Here is a 25,360-nt window from a genome sequence, read left to right on the forward strand (position 1 = left end):
AGGCCATATATGTGTATAATAATCCCTGCTACTGCCTCCACGGTGGGCCACAACCATTGGACATGATACTTTTATTTCATTTTCGTCTCGAATCAATCATAAACACAAATCTCTAACCTTGGATCATATATATCCCTCGATATAGCGGGCTTAACCATATACCTCACTCTAGATCTTACCACCCGTGATCTTCTCCCAAGCCTCCTGGTACTTCTCCGCCGTCTTAAGCGCAATATCATCAGGCATCCGCACACCCTCCTTACCCTTGAGACCCTCACTGACCAACCAGTCGCGCAGGAACTGCTTGTCGAAGCTGGCCTGGCCGCGACCGATAGCGTAAGACTCCTTAGGCCAGAAGCGGGAGGAGTCGGGCGTCAGGACTTCATCAGCCAGCACGACCTCGCCAGTTTCGTCGACTCCAAACTCAAACTTGGTATCGGCGATGATCACACCACGCTCGAGAGCGTACTCGTGCGCTGTCTTGTATAGCTCAACGGCCATCTTGGCAACAGTCGAGGCGTAGGGTTCGCCCAGGATGGCGACAGCTGTGAGTGGTAAATATTAGGTGGGGGTCTCGTTGTGTACTAACATCAAGTATAGATATCTCAAGCCAACGGATTCGACGAAAAGAACATACCCTGATCCGGATGAATATTCTCATCATGCTCGCCCTGCTCCGCCTTCGTGCTGGGGGTGTAGATAGGGCCGTCGGGGAAAGCCTGGCTCTCCTGCAGACCGGCGGGGACCTTGATTCCATGCACGGTGCCGGACTTCTTGTATTCATTCCATGCCGAGCCGGTGATGTAGCCGCGGACGATTGCCTCAATGGGGAGAATGCGCAACTTGCGCACTTGCATACTCCGGTTCTGCAGGATTGGGCGGAGGGATTCCGGGATCTGGGGAGGGAGGTCGAGGGTGATGAAGTGGGTGCGGAGGGAGGGGTTAGCCTCTGTCAGGGCCTTGAACCACGTTTGCGTGCAGAGGGTGAGGAGAACACCCTTGTTAGGGATACCCTATTTTGGAGAAGAACTAGCATTAGCAGGCAGTCTTATTAGAATTGTGATGTTGGTGTGGGGAATTGTATACATTCTCCATGATCACATCGTAGGCGGAGATGCGATCGCTCGCAACGAAGAGGAGGGTCTTATCGTCAATTTCGTAGAGGTCGCGGACCTTGCCTCTGGCGACAAGGGGCAAGGCACCCTGCAAATCTGTGGTTGTCAGAGCTTGAGCCATTGTGAAATTGTTCAATTGGTGAGTTGCGGAGGAAAGTAGTTATGCGTCATCTTTTTTTTCCCGAGTGCTGTCCCGCATTGCAGCCTTGCAGCCTCAGGTGTCGATCAATTATCCCCAACACGCGCACCCTTGGAACAATACCTTTTGATAGAACACAGCAAGATGTGGCAGCCATAGCGAAGGCAAAATGACGCGTTATTTGACTCCCTGGAGAGTCTCTTTTCTGTGTTTGGTCACCCTCTACACTGAAGGCGTCGTGCCCAATTCTTCTGCTATTGACGTCCTCTCGTTCCTCACAGCGGGTCTATTCCCACTAGATGCCGCCGATAAGCAATGGGAGGAGCATTACTTGCCGACAATTTCAGAGCTGGAAGGATGCCTGTCCCGCCATGAGTCCTCTATTCCTGGGCGCACGCTCTGGGACTTGTTTCTGAAGAACCTCTGGTCCATCGACTCGCTGGATGCGCTGGAAACTTTCTTCGGCGAGGTTATCCCGTCGCTCCTGGCTAAGTCACGCGAGGAGCTGATCCATGATAGGGATAATGGAATTGCACCAGTGGCGGATGATCGCATGCGCTTGTCCAGGAGTTCGCCGCTTGGCGCGTTCGTACGGAGAGCTTATCTTGAATATACGCGGCTGCAGTTTCACGATGCTGTGAAGCTCTGGGCGGGATTTGTCAAATACCGTCTACCCACATACAGCTACTGGAGTCGCAGACATCGCGAGGCTGAGGAAATCGCCGTTGATGTTAATCTACGCGACCTGGGACTGGATTCAACCAGCCACCTTTCACGGGTGGTGTATGGTAACATCGAAGATGATGAGGATGGAGAGGGAGAGGTCAGCGTCAAGGATGCAGAGCGACTGATCGAGTTCCAGGTCGGTGAACTACAAAGTATGCAATTCTTTTCCGGCTTGCCCTGCCCATTGTGCTAACAGACACAGGAATGGGAGGCAGAGTTCCGGATGAAATGAGGGCTCAGCTGAAACGCATCATGACCTCAGAGACTTCAGTCCCAGTAATGATGTATTACATGGAGTACGTTGTTGTATACATCATTATCGATTGTACATTGTACATTGTGATTAACAAAATGATAGATATCTTGACGCCTGGAGGGCTGGAGACTATACCTCAGCCTTTGACAATCTCCACCGCTACTTCGACTACACGATGCACGCGAATCTCGACCGAAGTGCATATCAATTTGCCCTTCTGAACTTGGCTATCATGCAAGCAGATTTTGAGTGTTTCAGTGAAGCTATCTCAGCCGTGCAAGAGGCCGTAGCAATTGCTCGCGAGTCTCATGATATGAACTGCCTGAACTTCTGCATGAGCTGGCTGTATCACTTTGGCAAAGCTTTCCCAGAGCAGATGCGGGAAGTCCAAAATAGTGGTATGCTGGGTAATGAAAAAGAGGGTCTCGCTTTCCTCAAGGCCAAGTCCAAGGAGACTGACATGTGGTCTCTCATGAGTACCACATTACTTAGCGAAGCTAAGTTAGAGATGCAGCAAGTAAGGATTCCTGTTTTCCTTTGACTAGGTTGACGCTAATGATGAACAGGGAGAGAGTCTTGCATCAATAATCGAATCCTTCGTGCGAGCATCACATGTCAATGTGACAAAGGGCGTTGCGACTCCCACGGGTGCATACATGCTGTTAGAGGGCTCCATGTACGCCAGGATAGGTATGATACCAAGTGTATAGTAATTGACATTGCGCTAATACAGCCGACAGGTGCCACTCACCTTGCTTGGCTCAATACCGAGATATTCCGCGAGTGCTACTCGGAGGGCCAACATCATGATGACTTTGTCAAGATCACATTCCGAAATTGCCAAATAGTATGTCAGCTGCCTTTCTCTGGAAGTGTATGACAGAAATGCTGATCCATCACCTACAGTTGGCACAGAAAGGCAATTACAAGGAGGCATTCACACGGATGAATAAGATCGACCCAGAGAAGCTCCGAGCTTTCAGATACAACAACACCTGGACTTTCTCTTCAGGGCTACTGCAATTGCGACGACAAATCTGCCGGTAAGTACCCCCAACTGTATTGCTGATTTCAATCCATTTCTAACAACCTACAGCGACGACAAGGTGGCTGTCGAACACATTCTATCCCAACTCCAGGCAGTGCAACTCCGTGACTTTGACATGCGCCTACTTCTAGCCTTCTACTCAATAGAATTCACCATTCGCCAAGGCGACTACGGTCGCGCTTTGAGAATGGTCGAGCAAGCCGCGCACTCCATGCAACCCGAGAACTTCGACGTCCACTCCCAAGTCAGGCTCCTCTGTCTAAAAGCACAAATCCTCGGCAAATCCGGCCAACCGCAACGCGGCTTCTCGCTCGCCATGCGCGCAGCGAACATCGCGCATCGCTCAAAAATCCTCGCCGCCCTCTGGGAAGCCATCTGCACACTAGCGACGGTGTTATTGAGTCTCCGTGAATTCGAAGCCACGGGCGAACTAGTCGAGAGCATCTTGCCCCAGATCCTGGAATCAGAAAACTACAGTCTCATCGCGCAGGCGTATTCACTTCTCGTGGACGCAAATATGGGCATGGCGGGTGAGTTGTGGAGCTTGCAGGGCCGGGACTCGACGTCTGCGAGAAAGGAGTACATTAACCGTGCCCTTGGGTACATTGACTCGGCGTATGATCATTTCGAGGAAATTGAGGATATCAAGGGCCAGACGGAGATGATAGCCAAGAAGGCCACTGTTATGCATCTTACGGGCGATCCGGTATTGGCTAATGATTATGCTGCCAAGTATCTGGATCTGCGGAGACAACGAATTGCAACATGAATACCTTTCCCAAAGAAACAATAATATACACTTGCAGAATGGTCTGATTATCGTAATCTAAGCAGAAGACAGTTAAAAAGCGAGTCGACAAATATATATGTTGCAGTGGGTATGATGGCAATATATTCTATCCCTCAGGTTTCTCTCGATCATCTCACTCAACTAGCGTGAACTCGACGAAGTTACTAGCTGGAATCATAATCCCAGGCCTGCCCTCATTCTCCTTCGGATCTGTGACCTATTCATAAATCCACACCACAGTATCTTCGTGATCTTCAAAATTGCCCCAATTCCACTAGTCAAGTTTGCCTCCCTTATACCGATATTGGAATCTATCACCGGGCGCTGCATTCTTCGGACATAGAGTAGGGATTCTGATCTTGTTTACATTAAGTCTACGAGGCGGTGCCTGTCAGCCCATAATTCATACACCCTTCAGAGACCGACTTGCTTGTGTTTTCATTCGCCCTTGGCCTACGACCATGAAATTCTAACATCCTCTGGCTAAGTCCTCTATTATATCACTGTTTAAGATCTAAAGTATGATACACTTGTTTCAGCCCCTCTTTATCCTTCTCTCGGGCCTCATTTCGACAGTCAACGGAGCCGAAGAGACAAATTATATGATCAACCCCGTCTACATCAACGGAAAAAGTCCTGTTTGGACATTGGGTGACCAGAAAGTGGTTTCATGGAAGACAGACCTACCGGTGTTCAACGTATCTATATGGCAGCAGAGTCCATTGGGGGAAGCGCCTACAGTCGAGGGAACGTATATGGTAGGCCAGAGGAAGAACCGACAACTAGAAACCGCAAGACTGACAAGAGCCAGCCCAAATCAACGAACAGGATCATTTCTCAAACTTTACCTGGACTGTCCAACTCTACGGCTTTGATCTGGAATATTCACCCACATTCTTCTTCTGGGTCAACCCGTCTGGACCAAGCGGCTTCCCCTCGGCCTATTTCAACATTACCAGAAGATCATCGACTGAAACGACCACCATCTCGATATCGCCCCCTTCCTCTAATACCACCGCCAGCCCGGCCGATCAATCCCCAGCACTCACAACGACATCAAAGCTTGCACTTGGACTCGGAGTTGGGATAGGCGTCCCTATACTAATCGCAATGGCTACACTGGTTTGGCTAAGAGCTAGGCAATTTAAAGCAACCCAACAGGCTGCAGCTAGCATGACCGCTTCTCGTGGGATGGAAATGCAGCAACAACAAGGTCTAAACATGCATATAAGAGAGATACATGGTACCGACCCGACTGGTTTCTGTCGGGAGTTGCCTCAGGATGCTAGCGGGAAACCACTTTGCACTGAATTACCGGATCAGCGTTATGATTGAGTGGATATATAGGTGGGTTGCATATTCCATCGTGAAGGATGCTGGCTGATTCTGAATACTCTACTAGATTGGCATATTGGTGTAGAAGAGTACGAAGAGATCGGCAAAGAGGAAGGTTCCCCCCACATATCTACGGAACCTTATATTAGACTTTCGAATGGCCGACAGGGGAAATTTCTCTAGGGCTAGAGCAATGTCTGTTCAATTGATGTTGCACCCATTGTAATCCCAAGCCCATGGATGGATATATATACCTGCGCCCTATGGAATTGTTCAACATTATCACTTGGACTATTATTTTGTTGTTCCTGTTTAAGATATAGAGTCATTGATCTCAGACGGGAGAACTCGGAAACAAAAACCTAGAATAAGTGAGTACTAACTGAGATAGGCTATTTGCGAGATCGGTTACACTATTTACCGTACTTCGCTCCAGCATAACAAAGAAATGCGGAGACATAGCAGTGGTCCATGCGCCAAACCTTCCAAGGTTGGCATTCATGGATATCAATTGCCGCCAACGTTATTGGTACGCTCTTTAGTGTGCTTTCCGTATTAAGCCGAGATTTCTGGGTCACAGGGAATCTTGACTACAATTTCTCCGGCGTGGGGGGGGGTATCTGTTGCTCCACAGCTCTATCCACGCGGCTCAAGTGGCGTCTCCGCATTCGGCCGAGACGAGGGTCTTTCTACTATATCGCGAGTTCTGTAGAATAGTAGATAAGATAAATGGGGTTTAAACTTATAGAAGCTCTTTATAGCCACATCATCTATATCTTTATAGATATCAACACCTGGTAAAGACACCAAGATCCACCATATCAAAGCTGGCCCCCACATATTCGGAGTTAGGACAGTCTTCCGGTGAGCGAGAACTGAGTTCCGGGATAAACCCGGAATTCGAACTCTATTAGACATACTTAACGCCCTATTTTCGGAGTTCAATATACATATATGTAACTATACTAATCTATATTAGAAGTTTTACTACGTAGTCTTTAAAACAACTGTCATATTCAACCATTTACTTCAATGAACATAAAGCTCAACTCAATTCATAAGCCCAACTCCACACAATGCTGAAGCTCCCATCCCCAACCCCATCCTCCCTAGAAAACAGACGAACCAGCCCACTCCCCAACTCCAAAACCTCAGTGAAAACCAGCCGCAGAACCCTCCCAACCTCCCCACCACTCACATCAGAACAAAACCCAACCCCCAAACCAAACAACCAAACAACCACCTCCGAACCCCCAGCCCCTCCATTCCGCAGCGTCTCCGCCTGCAACAGATGTCGCCTCCGCAAACACCGCTGCGACCAACGCCTCCCTCGCTGCGAGTCATGCGAGAAAGCCCAAGTCCGCTGCGTGGGCTACGACCCCCTCACCAAGCAAGAAGTGCCACGCAGCTACGTAGCCTTCCTCGAAAGCCGCGTCAACTATCTCAACCAGGTGCTGATTGACCACGGCATCGGCTTCAAGCCCGCTATCGCCTACGATGAAGAAGAGACGCTGAAGATGGAAGCTGGGCAGTCGCCGAGGTTTGAGACTCGCGGATTGCGGGACGCGAGAGAACTGCCAGAGCAGACGCAGATGGGGATGGGGATGGGAGCGCGGTCGTCCCGTAAGAGGAAATCGACTCAGTATGCCGAGGACGCCATCCCGACTAGACAGGTCAAGCGCTTGGCGCAGTTAAATGTCCTTCTTACGGAGTTGTTGACGGATGGCTGTGAGCATCGTCATTGTTCCCGTGATCCTGGCAGGGGTTATATGCGTGCTGCTCGTAGGCATCGCGTGCAGGAGGACTCGCTTGAACAGAGATTGCCGTGGTCACCGCGGAGTTTTGATTCCGTTGATCACAGTGATAGCCGCACGACTAGGTCTGAGTCGCCGGTTTCGTCGCATGAACCATTTCAATACCCCAGGACCATGCATGGGCATGGTTCGTCTCTGCTCGGTGCGAAAAGTATATTGGGGTCGGATCATGGGCATGAAGTACATGACACAAAGAGACAGTCTGGGGTCGAGCTTGATTTGGTAGATTACGAGTCCGAGATACCCGATATCAAGCCTGTTGTTGGGGGTACAGATGTCGTTCGACATTTGGATGCTCCGAGTCGTGCTTCGTCGCCAGAGAAGGAGAGTCGTTCTAGTCCTGAGCCCAAGTTTGATATTGCTGCTGATCTTCTTCGGGGACGGAGGGAGAGGGAGAGGGCTAATTATGATTTTCTTGATGAGTTCCTTGTTGACTGGGCTGATTGATTGTTTCTTTCTTGCAGGGGCATGTATATATTAGATGAATCTAATTATTAGTCAGATATACTTGTTTTACAACATAGTATGTTGAAGAAAATATAAAAAGTATCCATTCTGTAAATGCTAAATGCAACGCAAGTAAACCACATTCATAATCATTATCATCCATCAACACAATGCTAAAAGGGAACGCAATATTAAACTATATATCACACGGGGTTCTCTATTCCAAGCTCACCACCAGCCTACACAGCAATTGCCGTTACCGTAGAGAGACCGGCACCCATGGAGTCCTTGAAAGTGTCTACCTCGACACCGTAACTGTGCCCACCCGTGTAGAGAGCGACATTCTCTTGATTGTGGCTGACAGAAACGTCCTCGGGAAGATCGTGCTTCGCGGGCCAGATTTGATGACCCGCAGCCTCCTCTTTGGCATAGTGTTCTGTGACAACCTCCCGGACAGTCTTCTGGAAATGGAGCGGACCCCTCTCCATCTCAGGATGAAGCTGGCCGTTGACAAAGACACCGGCGTTGAGGTTCTTCTGCGAGTGCACGCACAGGTACTTGTCCTCTGACATGATTCGTTTGTACATGTCGCTGATGAGGTTGAAGGCCTCGTCGGTGGCGTCCTTGTGGCGGTAGACTTCGTAGCGCATTACACATTGCGTCGGGCTGGTAGGTGTGAATCGCTGCATGAAGAAGAAATTGGGACTAAGGAGGTTCGATGTTAGTTTTCATATAGTCTGGCGAGGGTGATATCGTTATCATATACTCACGAGATATTGAAAGAGGCATTAGGCCAGAAATAGGTAGTTGCTATCCGGAATCCCTTCTCGATTTGGTCTGGTCGCGGAGCGCCGTAGTGCTGGATGTGACCGGCCTTGGTCTTGACATAGTAGGAGTTGAGGTCGGCGATGGTGGGGATGTCTGGGTGAGCGACTTGGCAGTGGTAGCACTCATTGTAGTTGTCTGCTAAGATCTTCCAGTTGAAGTCGCCCTCCATATCCCATGTGTGGTCGAAGACGTATTCCTCGAAGTTGTAGTGCTCGAACCGGGGTTGCTCATCGACACCCTCGAAGTCGTCTTTCCAGGCAACTTCGGGTGTATCGCTGGCGTCCAGATTCACCCAGACAAATCCATTTCGGTCAATGTGCACATGCGCGGGGAAGAGATCGTTGCCGTGGAAAGCGTTGATGTTTCCATTGTTGTCTTTGGCGACGATGAACTCGTATCCTGCGGCGTCGTAGCGAACGCAGTCACCGGTGTTGGGTACTCGGTGCTTGTGTGTAGTAAGAAGCCACTTCCGGGAGAAGATAGATCGTCGTTCAAGCTCGTACATATCTTGGGATGTGTACCAGGAAGCGGGAAGAGCACGGATAGGCTTCTTCTCATCCTTCGCTGGTACAGCGGAGGTACCGAAGTAGTTCCTCAAGAAGGACATTGCGAATGCAAATTAAAGATGTCTTTGTAATTTAATATTAAAGAAGGTTGAGACTGAAGTTTCAACTGTGATGATGGCACTTTGAAGTTGCTATTGACTAAATTTGGAAACTCGGAGATGTCTACTCTTCTAAATAGCCATCACAATCACTGCCAACTCATGAACCACGGAGCTTGGAACAATCTATCCGATGTATAACACGGATCTGGACCTTTCGAAACCGAGTCCGATGACATAGTTGGAGACTGATTGTATTCAGATGGTCACTTTTGCGGGAGATATACTTGGAGACCGATCAGGTGACCGGTAGGCAACAAACCGGACCGAGTGGCTTGAAGCCTATCAACCACGACTCTAATCAAATGGAGTCCTGGAGTGTGGCAAGAGGCAAGACGGGCAGCTGATAAGGCCCCGAACCGTCAACGGTTCGGGGTAAATCCGACCCACGCCGGCGGTTTACACGTACCTTAAATGGCAATGTTTATTGTTCGCCAAGGTCACGGGGCTGGAAACCCGGGGTATGGGGGAGAGCCTGCTGCAAGACCTTCGATAAACCAAATGGTAATGGCAAGGTAGGATTCATTTCCGGCATCGCCGGCACCAGGCTAGTAGTAGTCACGAGAACCCGCAGGGGTCGTGATCCTTTCGCTTTTGCGACGATTTCTGAAGTAAACCAACATCGTTCACCATTTTGGTGCATCAGGATCAGAACAGAGGTTCCTTGACTGAACCTACATGATTCATAAAGATTCAGAAAGAGAAAGATTCATTTTCCAATGAAGAGATTGTTTCAGGGAGAAAGAAACTCAAAGTCCGGAGTATCCCGGTGTACTTTGGCAATAATGAGGGGGACGAGACCAACAAAGAGCAGTCTCAGGGCTAACGTCTGAGCTAGTAACAAACCCTTGTCTCTTTTCGATACTAATGAATAGGGAGTCCAAATTATTATTTATCGCAAGCTCGAAAAACCCGACGAGTCAGTTCGTATCAAGCTTTCCAATTATGTCCCTCTCTGCAGAAGCTCTAGACCAAGCAACGTCACGAGAATAGCGGTGACACTGATAACTAGCTCCGATCATAAAACAAAAGTACATGTCTGATAAAAGCGTCAAAACGTATTGGCGATCAATGGCACCAGATAAGCAATAAAGCAGGGAGGTAAACAAATTTGGCATGGGAAATGGGGTTATCAGGCCTCAATACAGAATTAATACGAAGGTACTTGTTTCGCTGGCAAATGCACATGTGCAAGAATTCCAAAGTCTCAGATAAACAACCCAGGCAACGCACCCGCGTCGGTCCGAAATTAAATCAGCGCTTAGACCAGACCTCGAGATGATTGGTCGAGAGGGGATCTACATGTAGGTACCTTCATGGGTTGTATGCACCACCGACTATTTCTGTACGCGCACAGCCCGGGCGATGGATCACTTTTTGAGTTGATCAACATATGTATTTCATGTATAAAAAACACCCAATATGCAGTACAGTAGTACATTGTACAACTGAAAGTCACAAAGCTTAACGCCACCCTCCAAGGTGTAGATAGGTACATAATAACGCGGGAGACAAAAAAGGATTGCAATTGAAGCACGTGACACGTTAGCTATGCAGACAGATTTCCAAAAATCGCATCTGGGGAAATCATAATTAGAACATAAATGAGTAGACAAATACCAAGATCGTGGCTGCGGTGGCAACCGTGTATTCGAGCTCGAACCAAGCGGCCTGGCCACCAAAGGCGATCTTTTTACTCTTCTTTGTCGGATGCGCGACACCAGTTTTAGGGTCGCGTGTCAGAAGTTCCTCACGTTCTGGCATGGCTGGTGGGTCGATCGCATAAGATACCGGGGTCCACAGCGAAGTGCAGATGAAAAGGAATGTTAACGGGGGCCAGAAAGCGTGCGTGATGAGGCAGAGGATAATATCTCTGAAGCTATTGTTCTGGGCGAAGCAGCGATAAGAGGAGATGACGACTGCGACAAGGGTGACGTATACGAAGGCAAGGTGGAAGCTGGCCATGTAGTTGAGCAGGATCACGCGCAGGCGGACGAACATGTTCTTCGACTTCTTTGGGTCACGCTCGTTTAGAGCTGAACCCAGAGAACCCGTTGGTTTGAAGGCTTGGGTTTGACCGCCCAGCCAGGTGGGCAGGAGGAAGGCGCGCACAATGCAGAGAGCGATGTAGGGTGACATCCAAAGTTGATAGCGGGAGCCTCGTTGACCGGTGTGGTAGCCAGCCGGGATGAACAGGGCCATTTCACAGAGACGGTTGGAGATGGTTGCGGCGAAGCAGGCCCAGATCAGCCAGCGGAGTTGCTCTTCAGTCGCGAAGGCGACGAGGCGCTTGCCCCACAAAAGGATGACTGGGATAGCAAAGAGGGAGGCAGTTAGCAGGAGGGTGTAGACACTGAGAGTTGCATAGAGGAAGCCAGAGAAACGCTGAGCAGCGGTCATCTGTCGAACGGCGTCACCCCAAAGGCAGAACTTCAACTTGACAGCTGTGTCGACGGTTCCAATTGCCCATCGCGTACGCTGTTTGAGATGTCCACCAAAGTCTTCCGGCACGGTGCCAAATTGAAGAGGCTCGTGGATGTATGCAGTTCTCCATCCTCTGCCAAGCATGAGCGTTGAGGTCGCGACATCTTCAGCCAAGGAACCAAGCGGGAAGTTGCCAATCTCTTCGAGAGCCTCGCGTCGAACGACGTAACCAGATCCAGTGCACCAAGCCACACCGAGTGCATCCTTGATCGGCTCAATAACATGCACGAAGAAATCCAAACTCTGGGCAAGCGGGTCGGATGCAGGGGTGTTGTAGAAAAGCTGTGGCGGGCATGCAAGGGCCATCTTTGGATCCACCAGCAAGTGGGGAAGGATCGCACGAAGCCACTCTTGTTCGGGAATCTGCGGATTGTCAGTCAGTATACCAATTAATTTCAAAGTGGGCTGGGTATTTGTAATTTACCATATCAGCATCCAGGGCGGCCATGAACTGGCCGGCGCCTCCAGGCATAAGGTTGACTTGGTCCAGACCGTAGTTCAGGTTACCCGCCTTAAAGTGGTGGGGCTTTCCGGGGATCTTTTCACGGGCCATGTAAATGATGTTGGGATGGTTCGAGGCGAGTTCGTTGCAGGCAGCCTCGAGGGTGGGAGACTTGGCGTCGTCCAGGATGATGACCCTCATCCGGTCGCGGGGGTAGTCCTGGTCGCACGCACCACGGACAGTATCAAGAACAACCTCGTCGTCCTCTCCACAGCAAGTGATAAACACATCCACCGTAGGACATTCACCACCGGTCAATCTCAGCTTGGCACGGCCTCTCTTCTTCAAAGCCATCATAGTCCAGCAGTTATGCATGAGGGAGGGGATCGCAACAGTAATTTCGATAGCCACAAAGACCCAAGCTCCAGCATATGAGACTCCAGCAACGTTTTGAGCCATAATAATGCAGGCGATTCTCAGACCAAGGTAGAACAAGTAGATTCCGGTGTTGGCAAATGTGAGAAATGGTACCAGGGCAAACACCCACCTCTTCCACCCTTTCCATGTTTCTGCATCATCACGATCGTGGATGCGAGCAATGGATCCAGATTTGACCCAATCTTTTTCAAATGATGGAGGAGCAGGTGAGCTCACTAGGGGAGCAAGACTCTGGTGGCTTTCTTGTACTCCGTGGTTTTGGTACTGTACAGGAAAAAAACTTGGTTAGGCTGTGATCTATACCGAGAACAAAGAGAACAAAGGAAATGTTGTACTAACTAGAGTAGGTGAAGCCGACCGGGAATCATACGGTGTCCGTGTGTCCCACGAGTTGTGAAAGGAATCAGAGTGACCCGACATTCGAGCAGTGGGTTGAAGCCAAACAGGTTGGCCGTACTCATCGGTAGGGAAATGACCCGGTCTGATTGGAGTAAGAGGCCTTGGAGAGACTGGTGAGGGCGAGAAAGGCTCTGGATGTTCGAAGCTGTTGTTTGAATGGAAGCCTCGATAGGTATTCAGCTCTACCTTTTCGTCCTGGTCGTCATGACCATAACGTCTGTCCATTTCGACGACCCCGGGAAAGGATATAGATTATGTAAAGACAATGAGGAATGTGGGATCTTGAAAACGTTGAAAACGAGTGTGATCAGCCCAAAGAGCTGGAATGGAAGGATGGAAGAGAAAAGGTCTCACATTCCTAGTATTTTAGCGTACGGGACCAGCGATCTCTAAGGGACCAGATGGTTAAGCCCTGAGGCTAGTGCATGCCAAGGACCGAGATGCATGGCCGCTTTGGGCCGGAGCCGCGCAAAAATAGATTTTCAGGATTTTTTTAATGTAATGTTTCACTTCTAACGGTGGTTTTCTTACGCAATGTGTCTGACTTTCCATTTCCAGTATTCTCTCTGGTTGCATCAAGCGGGTCTTTTCAAATGTATATTTCAGTAATATTACAATCCTTCCATTTTCATCTACAAAATTGCCACCTAATCGGACCAATCATAATTACCATCAAATGAAAGTTTCCACCGGGTACATGATCTGGTTCTGTACCTGAATTCAAATTCTGTACCTGATCCGTACTCCGTACTTCTCCGTACCTGAATCCCCGTAATTGTACTGCAGAGTGTATGCACATGAGCACACCATTACCACACTAACCTTGCCAAGACCCCCACTCAGGGCCCTTTTCTTATCAACAAGATTTGTGTGGTCAACGCTTAGTTCCCCGATCGCCCTAAACATACTAACTCGATGCGTCTTTGCCATCCACCCCCATCCACATCTTCCGATGTGATACCGAGAATTTCGCCTTTTGCTAATTCGCTGTTCAACTTGCTGGTCTTTTTTTCCTCTCTCATTTTCGAGTTATCATTTTCACTTGCTATCGCTTTTGCTATCGCTTATTTCTTTGCTTTATACTACACTCGCTTTTGTTTTGGTCATGGTCTTCGGAGTAGGCCTACTGGTCAATGCGGTCCTTGTGGCCATCCCAGTTGGGGGAAGTGTTGGGGCTCTCATGGGCATTGACGCCCACCGAGCAGCTACGGGTCAGAAGCCTCTATTCACCGGGGGGAACAATGAGGATGGCACCGACACTGGTACCGGCGGCGGCGGCGACAGTACTGGCGGTGGCAACAATGGTCACACGATCACGAACAACGGCGTGCAGTACCGGCAGTACTGCGATCTGTCTTATGGAATCACCCCACCGTCGAAAACTGAACAATACACACGTGAGTACCCTCGAACTACCAGCGCAGGCGCGGTTGACCCTTGAATGACTACTGACCGAGACTACAGTGAACCCCAATCAATGGGGTGTGAAATCAGACTCGACAGGAAACGGGCTCTGCATGAATGTACGCAATCGAACATACCCATCCGCACTTTTATCAAGAGCGTACTAATGTGACATCTTCACTTAGGTCACGACGTTGGTCAACCAGACTTATGCAGCCCAGACTGCTCCCGAGTTCTCCATCACCTGGCAATACGACCCTGGCCCTCAGACTGCGCCCGTCCACGGATACCCGAATATTCGCGTCGATGATGTGTTGCCAAAGGAGATGGATAAGATCTCGAAGTTGTATCTTGACCTGCATTGGACATATGGAGTGGGTGACGAGACCGCCGCGTCAACAGATGTACAAGCGTTGACGAAGGAAAACCTTGCCACGAACGTCGCCATTGATATGTTCTTGGACGCCGATGCTGATAAAGCCAAGAATGGAACTGATGCGAAGTTCGAGGTCATGGTTTGGTTCTGGATGTCAAATATAGAGGCCCAGCCCCACGGTTGGGGGAGCCCAGGAATCAACAGGACGTTGGAAGGAACGAAATTGTGAGTTGAGAGTTGAACTTGTTGCACCTGACATATCCCACGAGCATACGCTAACATGTATTTTCATCAGCACACTTTACACCGGTAAAAATGACAACGGACAGCAGGTTTTGTCCTGGCTCCCAGAAACGATCCTCGAGAGATTCACTGGAGACATTTACCCCCTCATCACCGATCTGTACAACTTGGAAGGAAACGACTACCCGGCTAAAAACGACTACCTTGGCAGTCTCAGTTTCGGAACAGAAGTCTACTCCGTGAACAACAATGTCACATTCTGGGCCGAGCAGTACAAGATCGATATTAAGAGCTGAGGATGAATGAGGTATATATTGTATGATTATGAGCATTTGTTTTTTTTTTGGTTTTTCCCATCACATCGATACACATCAAGCGTTACACAACATGTCAGTTCTGGAATTTCATCTTCATTTTCTTATCTTCGATGTTTACTACTCGGGCCTTGTCAATCATTTGCCAAGGATGCAACCCCTGAAAACAAGGACAAGTCATCACACTCTTTCAAATCTCCTTTTAAATTAAGAATCTGATTCTTCAAGATAAGCTGGTGTCAATGTCCCAAGGTCAGCTATCAGTAATGAGAACGCATGTCAGACTCGGCCAGTCTCCGGGATTCGTGATTTCTCCGCAATATGAAGCAGCAGGTGCAGAGATGCGCAGATGACACCATCAGGCGTGATAATCGTCGCATCTTTCATTATCGACGCTTGCAACTAGTCAGGCATGACAACATGCGAGAAAAATAAGAGGATACCCCAAAGCAATGGAAGATCACTATCATATAGAGGCGGGATCAGCCCTGGGTTATCGCTTCCAGCTGTACACCCCGTACGGGCTTCAAACGACCCAAGTACCTCAAATATGGAGAATTTACACGCAATTGATACCAAGTCGATCCATGAAGTATCCGATCATGAAGTCCAATCCAATCCAGAGCCACAAGATGGACTATGGCTCCGGTTCCTTACGTATACCAAATGGTATCCAAAGGACATGTCACACCCAGAGAAAAAGCTGGTCCTCAAACTGGATATCATGATCCTAGTCTTTGGCTGCCTTTCATTTTTCACCAAATATCTTGACCAGCAGGCGATCACCAACGCCTATGTATCGTATGTCGGCAATGCCCTCAATCTAGCAGACAACCCTGGTTCCTAACAACCTATCATAGAGGCATGAAAGAAGACCTCAATCTGCATGGCAACGAATTGAACTACATAACAGCTGTATTCTGGGCCTCGTATTGCACCTCCATGATACCGGCCTGCTACTGGTTAACGCGCACGCGAATCAACATTGCGTTACCGACCCTGGAAATCGGATGGGGACTTTTCACATTTGGCTGTGCTTGGGCGCAGAATCTGAATACGATATACGCAATGCGCTTCTTCATCGGGATCTGCGAGTCTTGCTCATTCACCGGCGTCATCTATGTTATCGGTTCGTGGTATAAGCCCGGCGAGGTGACGCGTCGGGTTGCGCTTTTCTTTGTCGCTTCTCCACTTGGAACTATGTTCGCGGGCTATTTGCAAGCTGCTGCGTATACAAATTTGGAGGGAAGTCATGGATTGCCTGGGTGGAGGTATTTGACTCTCATTATATATGACAAGCTTTGGTGTTCTTGGCACTGACCCGTTGGCAGATGGTTGTTCATTATTTGCACTATTATCACAATTCCTATCTGCATTGTGTAAGATCTCCTACCCTGGGCTATTCACTTATTCATTGATCTAACAGAGAACAGCGGATATATCATTTTCCCAGATGTTCCTCACCGCTCAAGGCCCCGGTTCCTAACAGCGACCGAGCACGATATTGCCAACATTCGTCTGAAAGGTCTAACAGCACCAAGCGAACTAAAAGTCTCCCGGGCCATCTTCAAGCGAGTCTTCGGACGATGGCATTGGTATGTCTTTGTGATGCATTGGACCTTAATGGACCAGAACTTCACACCATACTCGACACCCTTTAGCCTATATCTCAAGGCTAAACCAGACATCTACTCCGTCTCACGTGTGAACACCTTGCCGACGATCGCAACGGCACTGTCCGTCGTAGCCGCGCTATTAGCGGGCGTTACCGCTGATCGCCTCCGAAATTTCTGGATTCCCTCGGTGGCGACTAGCATTCCCGTCCTGGTGGGTGTTATTTTGCTCGTTGTCTATAATGTTGGGGAAACGGGGCGACTAGTGGGATTTATCCTCACAGGATTTGAGGGCGGTATGTGGATTCCGATACAGGCTCTCTGGTTTTATGTGTCATTTCTCATATTAAAAAAAAGGCTTGGATATTAACTCTTATCACAGCAATTAGTCCACTCAGTATGAGTTGGGCGACTATCACCATGGCTAAAGATGCCGAGGAACGCGCTATCGTCACGGCAAGCATGAATGCGATAGGCCAGGCCATGGCAGCGTGGACACAGATCTTTCAGTATCCGGCTATTTCTGCCCCAAACTTTCGAACGGGATTCATCTCGAACCTGGTCACTACTATTGCACAATTCTTGAGTGTTGGCTTGATCGCCTTTCTGGTGCAGCGGGACGAGCGAAAAGAGCGATTGTCTTCTAATGTGTGAGTGTTGGATTGCCTTATTATATGCAATATATAAAAAAACATTCATGCTGGAAGCCGCAGAACGTCCATGGATGCCATTCCAAGGTTTTACAATAGGGTTAGTAACCCGTCGAAGTGCCGAAGCTAGTCAAAACGTGGTGAGAACGTGGCGAAAGGTTTGCATTTGCCGTTGAAAAGTCTTGGCATCAAGCACGACATCTGGGGGATCCACCTTTAATTTAATTTTTTTTAAACAATATATCTTCTTCGTCTGTTTCTTGTTCTTTCTTCTTTATTGTTCTACTGTATATAATAGAGGGACTCTTGAGAGGGCATACATTTACCATGGCCCCTCCCATTGAGCAACCAGAAGTTACTTCTGAGCAAATCAACGATGACTCTCAGACTATCACCCGGTCTCGGTCGTCTTGGTACCGCTCCATTCCCTTCCAAATTGCCGTCGCTAGTGGTGTCTCATTCACCGCCCCTGGAATGTGGGATGCACTGAACAACCTCGGAGCAGGTGGTGCAGCCGAGCCCTACGCTGTCTCCGCGGCGAATGCTCTGGTCTACGGATTATTTGCTGTTGTTTGTATCGCCGCTGGTGCAATCAACAACCGTATTGGTCTTCGGTACGGTCTGGTTCTCGGTGCGATCGGTTACCCGATCTACGGTGCCGGTTTGTACACTAACAACTACCACCCCACGACATGGTTTATGCTCTTCGGCTCCGCGCTGTGTGGTATCTCCGCTGGATTTTTCTGGGCTGCCGAGGCCGCTATCATCATTGGTTATCCCAGTCCCAAGGAGCGCGCTTTCTACATTGCTATCTGGCAGACCGCCAAGTCTTCCGGTCCGATTGTCGGTGGTGCAATTAGTCTGGGACTGAATGCACAGAGCTCCCAAAAGGGAACAGTCAGCGCTGGGACTTACATCGTCTTCATTGTCATCATGTGTCTCGGTCTGCCGATTTCGCTTCTACTCAGTCCCGCCGAGAAGGTGCAGCGCAAGGACCACTCTCTTGTGGTTGTTGACAAGAAAGATACTTGGGCCAAGGAATTCAAGGCTGCCTTTTCTCTGATCTTCACTCGCCGCGTCCTTCTCCTTCTCCCAGCCTTCTTCATCAGCTACTTCTACAACGGTTTCCAGAGCACGTGGCTGACCACCTACTTCACCGTCCGGTCTCGCGCATTCTCATCGTTCCTCACCAACTTCGCCGGAATCGCGTCTTCATTCATCATGGCGACGCTGCTTGACCGCCAATCTATCTTCATTAAGACCCGCGCCAGAATCGCTTTCTGCTCCATCGTTGCCCTGATCATCGGCACGTGGATTTGGGCTACCATCCTGCAGAAGCAGTTCTACGACGCACCCGAGCCCCCGGTGTTCGACTGGTTCACAGGCGGCTTCAACAAGGCGTACGCGCTTGTCTTCTTCTGGACCTTTGGTGGCCAAGCCTTCCAGCAATTCCTCTACTGGCTGGTTGGTCAGTACAGCACGGACATCTCATCTTTATCCTACCACTGCGGAATCCTGCGTGGATTCGAGGCTCTGGGACAAACCGTTGCATGGGCCATGCAAACCGAAGGTGGTGCCAATCACTTCGTCAGCATCGGTCTCAACTTTGGAATCACCGTTCTCGCCTTCGTCCCCACGTGGATTGTTCTGTCTGAATTGGAACACAGCCACGAGGTGCAGGTCACCGCGGAGGATGTCGCGACCAAGACAGCCGGCGAATCAACAGCCTGAGCTCGTCACTCGAATTGAGTCATTTGATTCTTCGATTTGCATGGTTCTCCGGATTCAACCCGGGAACCCACGTTTTTATTTTAATAGATAGATAAGATACCCCCCACATGCTCCCACTCAACGCCGAGCATTATGTATAAAAAAATGTATAGAACCTTTCCACAGACAAAACTGGGAAATGGGCCTCAGCCGATCGGCTATTTTTATTCCAGCTTTCTCCAAGGATTTTCGTAGCGCACTTGACCTATTACTAGATCGGGTTCACTTTTAGGCTAAGCAAATATAGAGCTATTGGCAGCTAGAATATATTGGAATACATCCTACACTTGAGAATCGATCCAACTAGATGGTGGGTTTGTTTTTCTTCGAGAAGTTAGACCATTAATTGGGAAGGTTTGAATTAACTTTGAGGCCAATAAGCCACCAATATCACCTTGACCAGGGTATGCGCCCAGTGCTTGATATTTATGGGGTCTCATGGTCCACTTGTACAGGGGTTCGTTATATCAGGCTATAGAACTTAAACGCACGTAGTGGAGTTTAGGCATATATAGCCTGCTCTCTATCCCAGTCAATTAAGCCCTTACAAGGTTTATATCAATCTTAGGTAAACTTAAATGCACCACTTGGGCAAGGCTTTTATTGCTCCAATTTTTCTCGGGTTGGCTAGTAGCTGTGGTGAGCCCTGCTAACTGGATTCCAAAAGGGAAAGAGCCAATGAACCGAAGAGACTATCGCGGCATCTCCTTATCCTTATAGTGACCACTATTATCCTCGCCAGACAAGAATATACTTTGTATATATTGTGGCGCATATATTCCCCACATGGTCATCGCGCGAAGCTCGAGCGGTTTCCCCTTCAGCCCTACACCCCTGTACTAGATCGCCCACTGTTATTTTTTCCACTACAAAAGTTTGAAAAGTTCTCTTGTTCGAATAAAGGCAAAGATCAGCCCTACATATGTAAAAACAAGACTCAACAGCAGGGGTGTGTACCCAGACGGGCCTGTTGCAGCCAAAGAATCGGGATACCCCACCCATGCAGTGTGCCCCAGGGACTAGCCTCAAGATAGGCGTCTAGGTGTCGGCCAATGCTCCGTATCTTTTTCTTATTGTTGGGAGAATGTGTAATAATATATATGGCCCCCTCGGTATCTGCGCTAGTTTCCCCCTTGCATTTCACCATATTTTTCTCTCCAGCTCAGCGGCTGGTTATCCCATCACCATGACTGCCCTCAAAGCATCTGGGCTAGAAATGCAGGACAAGGTGCTCCAACTCATGGAGCGAGATGCTATTCCGGACCATGACCGAAAGGCAGGAACAGCTGTGGATGATAGTGACATGCAGCGGATGGGAAAGGCCCAGGAGTTTAAGGTATGTCTGCTCGTCTGACTGCGTGTAACTGCGTGTAACTGCGTTGATATCTGTCTGACATTATCAACTAGAGAAACCTACGACCTGTGGCTGCTTTAAGTTTTGCGTCGGTTTTGCAAGCAACATGGGAGTTTATTCTCATGTGAGTATATAATATCACAAAATGTTGTTTATTTTAACACATCTCTAATCGAGTGCTGTAATTTAGCTCTAACTACGAAGGCTTGTATAACGGAGGCTTGCCAGGCCTATTTTATTCTTATCTATGGACATTCATTGGATTTGGCTTCATTATCGCCTCGATCTCTGAAATGGCATCAATGGCTCCAACTTCTGGCGGACAATACCATTGGGTTTCTGAGTGGTCCTCGCCTCGATACCAGAAGTTCCTAAGTTATATTACAGGTCCGGTTATCTTATGCTCTGTAGTTGGAATGTTGTCTTTGGCATTGGCTAACTAGTTCGTGCAGGCTGGATGTCAGTACTGGCATGGCAAGCTGGAGCAGCCTCTGGATCATTTCTCACTGGAACTATCATCCAGGGATTGATCAGCGTCCGGAACCCGGATTATGACCCCCAGGGCTGGCAGGGCACGCTATTTGTCTTTGCGATGGTCTTGGTGATTTATATCTTCAATGTCTATGGGTCCGATGTGATGCCAGTACTGAACAATCTTTTGATGATTCTTCATGTTGTATCCTGGGCTGTGATTCTGATTGTCCTATGGGTTATGGCACCGCACCAGTCCGCCGAAGCTGTGTTCGTTACACAGTGGAAGAATCTTGGTGGTTGGTCTACGATGGGGCTGAGTGTGATGGTTGGACAGATCTCTGCTATCTATGGCTCTCTGAGTATGCATCCTGCAAGCCCTCAATATATAGTTCAACATGATACTAACGAGCGATATAGGCTCCGATGCAACGGCGCATATGTCCGAAGAGGTCAAAGACGCAGCTCGAAACGTGCCTATTGCCATGGCCTGGGGCTACTTTAGCAACGGCCTCATGGCCATCGTCATGATCGTCGCATATCTCTTCGCCACGCCGTCCGTGGAAGACTCCCTAGACGATGCCACCGGTTTTCCGTTCCTCTACGTCTTCCAAAAGGCAACTTCAATCGCAGGAGCGAATGGACTAACGGCGATTATCCTACTCCCCGTGATCTTTAGTAATATCCTCTTCAACGCTTCCACCTCGCGGCAGACCTTTGCCTTTGCCCGTGATCAGGGTCTCCCATTTGCGAAATGGATCGGCAAAGTGGACGCTAAGCGCAAGATTCCTGTCAATGCCATCGCCCTCTCCTGTGTTATCAGCTGCGCGTTATCACTTATCAACATCGGATCCGAGACTGCATTTAACGCTATTATATCTCTCAATGTGGCGGCCCTGATGTACACGTATATCGTGTCAATTAGCTGCGTGATCTACCGGAAGATCTGGCATCCTGATACCCTCCCGCCTCGTCGGTGGGATATGGGGCGGTGGGGATTGGCTATCAACATTATTGGGCTGTTGTATTGTTGTTTCGCGCTCTTCTGGTCGCTCTGGCCCGGTGATGCCGAAGTCACTCTGGAGAGCTTTAATTGGAGTGTGGTTATTTTTGTAGGAGTTTTCATTATCAGTCTTGGGATGTATATCGTCAAGGGGCGGAAGGAATATGTTGGCCCATCGGTTATTGTTCAAAAGAATGAGGGTTGATGGTTTAATACATTAATGAACAGGATAGGATGGTGGATATTGGCAGTTCACTTAAATTTATTACTGTAGAATAAATATTGGGCACACAGGATTTATGCCGTGGCTGGTGCGCATAACCTATAACGGGTACCAATCAGAATAAGCGAGCCTGCGCGCCAGCCTCACATTGAAACCCCTTGGCTTAGCCAGTCTTCCAAGGGTTCTATTCCAATCATAACTTTATCGTCTGACCAATATCATTCTGCACAGAATCTAATGTATAATACCACGTACCGAGTCGATACCAACCTCGGAAGACTATGCATGAATTTCTAGATCATGCTATTTTTAGCAGAAAACCCACACGGGCTCCGCGGGTTTTTACTCGACGACGAAGCGACGATCCCGAGGTTGATGAACACGTGTGGTCGTAGCTTTTTAGCTCTATATCTAGTCTAAGTGTGGCTATGCTTCCGGAGGTCGGGAAGTACTATCAAGTAAGAGGTTATGCGAATACGTCGTACCTAGGTAGGAATTCATTTTCATTCGCCAGCCCCAAAACCTTAAGGTTTGCACAACGTAGAGGGCGTTCATAAGGAATGCACAGGACACACATCCTCGAGGACGGCAGATGACACAGAGCACATCCTAAAATTGGACCAATTGGAATAGCCCGGATGATGTGTATCGCGCGTGATCCCGATTTTCTAGAATGGCTGGAAAATTGAAAAGTGAGACTTTTTATGACAGGGCTTGGTATCTTTGGGGAGGAACCCTAACTGTGTACTTTTGCGAAGTATGAATGTAAAGATTGGGATTATATTAGGCTCAGGGACTGTTCCACAGAGCGCTAGAGGCCCTTGTGGTCAGAATGCGAACAATGAACTTGTAAAGTACAATATACATCGGGATCTCTTACCATCAGGTTCTTTAAGACTAAGCGGAGGAACATCACCAATCGCAGCTTAGAACCGAATTGTTGTACCATGGAGACATAGTCATTTGCCAAGACCTTTCAAATATTTTGAATATTCTAAAACCGAACGAAATAAGCTAGAGAAGAATTGGGCATAAAAATAAAAAATAAAAGGGAAAAAAAACACCACCATTACCGAAGAAAAGAGAGTGTACGTACTCCGTACCTGCAAGTACCTGGAAGCCTTGGATTGCGTGGTTCCGATAAAAACCATCCATTTCCCTTTTTGCCTCTAGAACTTTGGAAATATCTTCTTCACTTTCTGCAATTCTGCAACTCAGGCTTCAGGTCAATTACTACATGTACTTTTATTGTACTCTTGTAATTCAGTCTGTGCTCCACTCTTTCACACTTCACATCATCTCGCATTTACCCCAACCACTTGGGCAAGTCCACCGAATCACCTAAAACAACCTCAAATCACCCCCAGTCACTCTCAGTCGGCCCCAATTCACCCCATCGTGTCGATCGGATCCTACTAGTCACCAGCCTTACCGTGTCTCAAATTGCAAACGCGTTGAATTGTGATTGCGCCTCTTGGCAGACCTCCACTAGGACGCTCCACTCCAGCGGCAGATCACAACCGTTTCAGACCTGCCTTGAATCTCGGACGCTAAGAAAGACGGTGGAACTCGCCCTAATAAAATGGACTCCCCCAAATCTCCCGCCTCTCCTAAGAGGAGTCGTGGATTCAGCGTGAAATCCGACAAGTCAGACAAATCGGGATCAACAAGCCACAGACGTGGACCTTCAGAATCGTCAGAAGAGAAAGCTCGTCGCAATCTACACACCAAAGCAGATCCACTCATCGCCATGAACGAGCTTCAGCCTAGTACGTCCAGCGGTTGAGACGTTGGGCCTTGATTCTGGCCCGGTCGCATTTCCTTCCCGTTTCACTTCAACTGACACTTCAATAGTGGCCGTTGCCCTGGAAAAGTCAAATTTGGGCTCGCTGCGAGAGATCGAATTCAAGGATCAGTACGGAAATGTTATCAGTTCGTATCCACTGGCAATCTTTGGTCCCTGGGGCGTTTTTGCTAACTCCTTACTTCTCCCCAGCCGATCCCGACCTGTCAAACCCCACTCGACCGCGTTTGGAGCGCCCGTTGGATACAATTCGATCGTTTGAGGCAGCTATTTACGGCTCATACAATAATAACCGTGCGTCCTATGCCAGAGCAGGTACTTTGTGGCAATTCCTTGTGAAAAGTCAGGAATGTGGGAATATGGGCTGATTTCTTCGATAGATGATGCCGCATCACAGATGGGCGACTTCAGCCGACGAACAAGCTACTATGGAGGTATGTTTTCTGTGATTCTTGTCTTTTATCAATTGTTTCTAATCTTTTCACCGGGTAGGTCAAAACAGCGGCCCTTCCAACAGAAACCACGAACCAAACAGCTACTATGGCCAACCCCAATCGCGACCAGACAGCATCGTGAACGCGTACCAAAACGCACCTCTATCGCCCGAGAACCCGAATCCCTACCCATACACCCCGAGTGGACATAACCAAAACGGATATAGCCAAAATAGCAGAAGACGCCCATCCCAGCATCCACGTGGGCCACCATCGGCGCCCATCACTCCCTCCGAGGGCTACCCAAACATGGCCAACAACTCACAACACGGCTACCAACGGTCACGCGATAACGTGGCTGCCATGTCAAACAATAATTCTGGCAACACATACCCCTACGGCCAGTCCACAGACCCCAGCTCGATGAACAGCTCCAACGACCAATTGCAGCAGCAGGCTCTGCACCAACAGCGTCTTGATGAGCGTGCTCAGGCTGAGTATGGTTCCAATGGTTTCAACTCATCCAGGACTCCCCAGCCCATCGGTGACCCGAGTTGGGGTGGACCTGTTGGAGGTCCTCCGACTTCCACGGGGGCTAGGCCTGCACCATCGACTCCGCGCCAGAATGTGAATCAATCTTCGCCTGGTGAGGAGAAAACGGATAAGAGAAAGAGCTGGTTCAAACGCCGGTTCAGCAAGGATAAATAAATCTGAATGTCTCGGGTGAGGTGTGAGATTAAGATGGATAATGCTTGATACTGTATCTGGATACTTCA

General features: G+C 48.9%; 9 protein-coding genes across 9 annotated transcripts; 6 read left to right on the forward strand and 3 right to left on the reverse strand.

Annotated features, from left to right (window-relative positions):
- Window positions 1–168: 168 nt before the first annotated feature.
- On the reverse strand, window positions 169–1,236 carry N7471_008097 (phosphoribosylaminoimidazolesuccinocarboxamide synthase; the record flags this gene model as incomplete). Its single annotated transcript, XM_057280816.1, has 3 exons — window positions 169–545; window positions 638–1,013; window positions 1,087–1,236. The coding sequence occupies 3 exons, from the start codon at window positions 1,234–1,236 to the stop codon at window positions 169–171; spliced, it is 903 nt and encodes a 300-aa protein (XP_057135076.1).
- A 157-nt stretch (window positions 1,237–1,393) lies between these two features.
- Window positions 1,394–4,068, forward strand: N7471_008098 (putative anaphase-promoting complex subunit Apc5). The gene is made up of 7 exons (XM_057280817.1): window positions 1,394–2,132; window positions 2,183–2,276; window positions 2,339–2,753; window positions 2,803–2,926; window positions 2,977–3,083; window positions 3,143–3,279; window positions 3,333–4,068. Exons 1-7 carry the CDS (start codon window positions 1,424–1,426, stop codon window positions 4,051–4,053), a joined length of 2,307 nt encoding a protein of 768 aa, XP_057135077.1. The 5' UTR covers window positions 1,394–1,423; the 3' UTR covers window positions 4,054–4,068.
- Window positions 4,069–6,485: 2,417 nt separating this feature from the next.
- On the forward strand, window positions 6,486–7,670 carry N7471_008099 (uncharacterized protein; the record flags this gene model as incomplete). Its single annotated transcript, XM_057280818.1, has 1 exon — window positions 6,486–7,670. The coding sequence occupies one exon, from the start codon at window positions 6,486–6,488 to the stop codon at window positions 7,668–7,670; it is 1,185 nt and encodes a 394-aa protein (XP_057135078.1).
- Window positions 7,671–7,909: 239 nt separating this feature from the next.
- N7471_008100 (aromatic ring-hydroxylating oxygenase subunit alpha) lies at window positions 7,910–9,105 on the reverse strand (the record flags this gene model as incomplete). The annotated part of the gene is made up of 2 exons (XM_057280819.1): window positions 7,910–8,375; window positions 8,441–9,105. 2 exons carry the CDS (start codon window positions 9,103–9,105, stop codon window positions 7,910–7,912), a joined length of 1,131 nt encoding a protein of 376 aa, XP_057135079.1.
- A 1,650-nt stretch (window positions 9,106–10,755) lies between these two features.
- Window positions 10,756–13,150, reverse strand: N7471_008101 (glycosyltransferase family 2 protein; the record flags this gene model as incomplete). The annotated part of the gene is made up of 3 exons (XM_057280820.1): window positions 10,756–12,009; window positions 12,071–12,790; window positions 12,866–13,150. The coding sequence occupies 3 exons, from the start codon at window positions 13,148–13,150 to the stop codon at window positions 10,756–10,758; spliced, it is 2,259 nt and encodes a 752-aa protein (XP_057135080.1).
- An 880-nt stretch (window positions 13,151–14,030) lies between these two features.
- On the forward strand, window positions 14,031–15,244 carry N7471_008102 (glycoside hydrolase family 12 protein; the record flags this gene model as incomplete). The annotated part of the gene is made up of 4 exons (XM_057280821.1): window positions 14,031–14,322; window positions 14,390–14,448; window positions 14,515–14,930; window positions 15,001–15,244. 4 exons carry the CDS (start codon window positions 14,031–14,033, stop codon window positions 15,242–15,244), a joined length of 1,011 nt encoding a protein of 336 aa, XP_057135081.1.
- Window positions 15,245–15,812: 568 nt separating this feature from the next.
- N7471_008103 (uncharacterized protein) lies at window positions 15,813–19,256 on the forward strand (the record flags this gene model as incomplete). The annotated part of the gene is made up of 5 exons (XM_057280822.1): window positions 15,813–16,063; window positions 16,123–16,533; window positions 16,696–17,171; window positions 17,258–17,523; window positions 17,826–19,256. 5 exons carry the CDS (start codon window positions 15,813–15,815, stop codon window positions 19,254–19,256), a joined length of 2,835 nt encoding a protein of 944 aa, XP_057135082.1.
- Window positions 19,257–20,481: 1,225 nt separating this feature from the next.
- Window positions 20,482–22,328, forward strand: N7471_008104 (uncharacterized protein; the record flags this gene model as incomplete). The annotated part of the gene is made up of 5 exons (XM_057280823.1): window positions 20,482–20,631; window positions 20,703–20,773; window positions 20,840–21,036; window positions 21,102–21,482; window positions 21,541–22,328. The coding sequence occupies 5 exons, from the start codon at window positions 20,482–20,484 to the stop codon at window positions 22,326–22,328; spliced, it is 1,587 nt and encodes a 528-aa protein (XP_057135083.1).
- A 1,600-nt stretch (window positions 22,329–23,928) lies between these two features.
- On the forward strand, window positions 23,929–25,292 carry N7471_008105 (DUF2406 domain-containing protein; the record flags this gene model as incomplete). Its single annotated transcript, XM_057280824.1, has 5 exons — window positions 23,929–24,115; window positions 24,201–24,278; window positions 24,343–24,465; window positions 24,531–24,584; window positions 24,643–25,292. 5 exons carry the CDS (start codon window positions 23,929–23,931, stop codon window positions 25,290–25,292), a joined length of 1,092 nt encoding a protein of 363 aa, XP_057135084.1.
- Window positions 25,293–25,360: the final 68 nt, after the last annotated feature.

Source organism: Penicillium samsonianum, assembly GCF_028829775.1.
Source record: "Penicillium samsonianum strain IBT 33392 chromosome Unknown utg000004l_segment0_segment0, whole genome shotgun sequence".
NCBI lineage: Eukaryota > Fungi > Ascomycota > Eurotiomycetes > Eurotiales > Aspergillaceae > Penicillium > Penicillium samsonianum.

What these genes read in the sequence shown, in the direction of transcription:
- N7471_008098 (XM_057280817.1), top strand. Translation starts at nt 1,424, where the DNA reads ATGACGCGTTATTTGACTCCCTGGAGAGTCTCTTTTCTGTGTTTGGTC. An exon ending in CCAGGTCGGTGAACTACAAA is followed by an intron (nt 2,133 to 2,182) that starts GTATGCAATTCT and finishes TAACAGACACAG; the next exon opens with GAATGGGAGGCAGAGTTCCG. An exon ending in CTAAGTTAGAGATGCAGCAA is followed by an intron (nt 2,754 to 2,802) that starts GTAAGGATTCCT and finishes AATGATGAACAG; the next exon opens with GGAGAGAGTCTTGCATCAAT.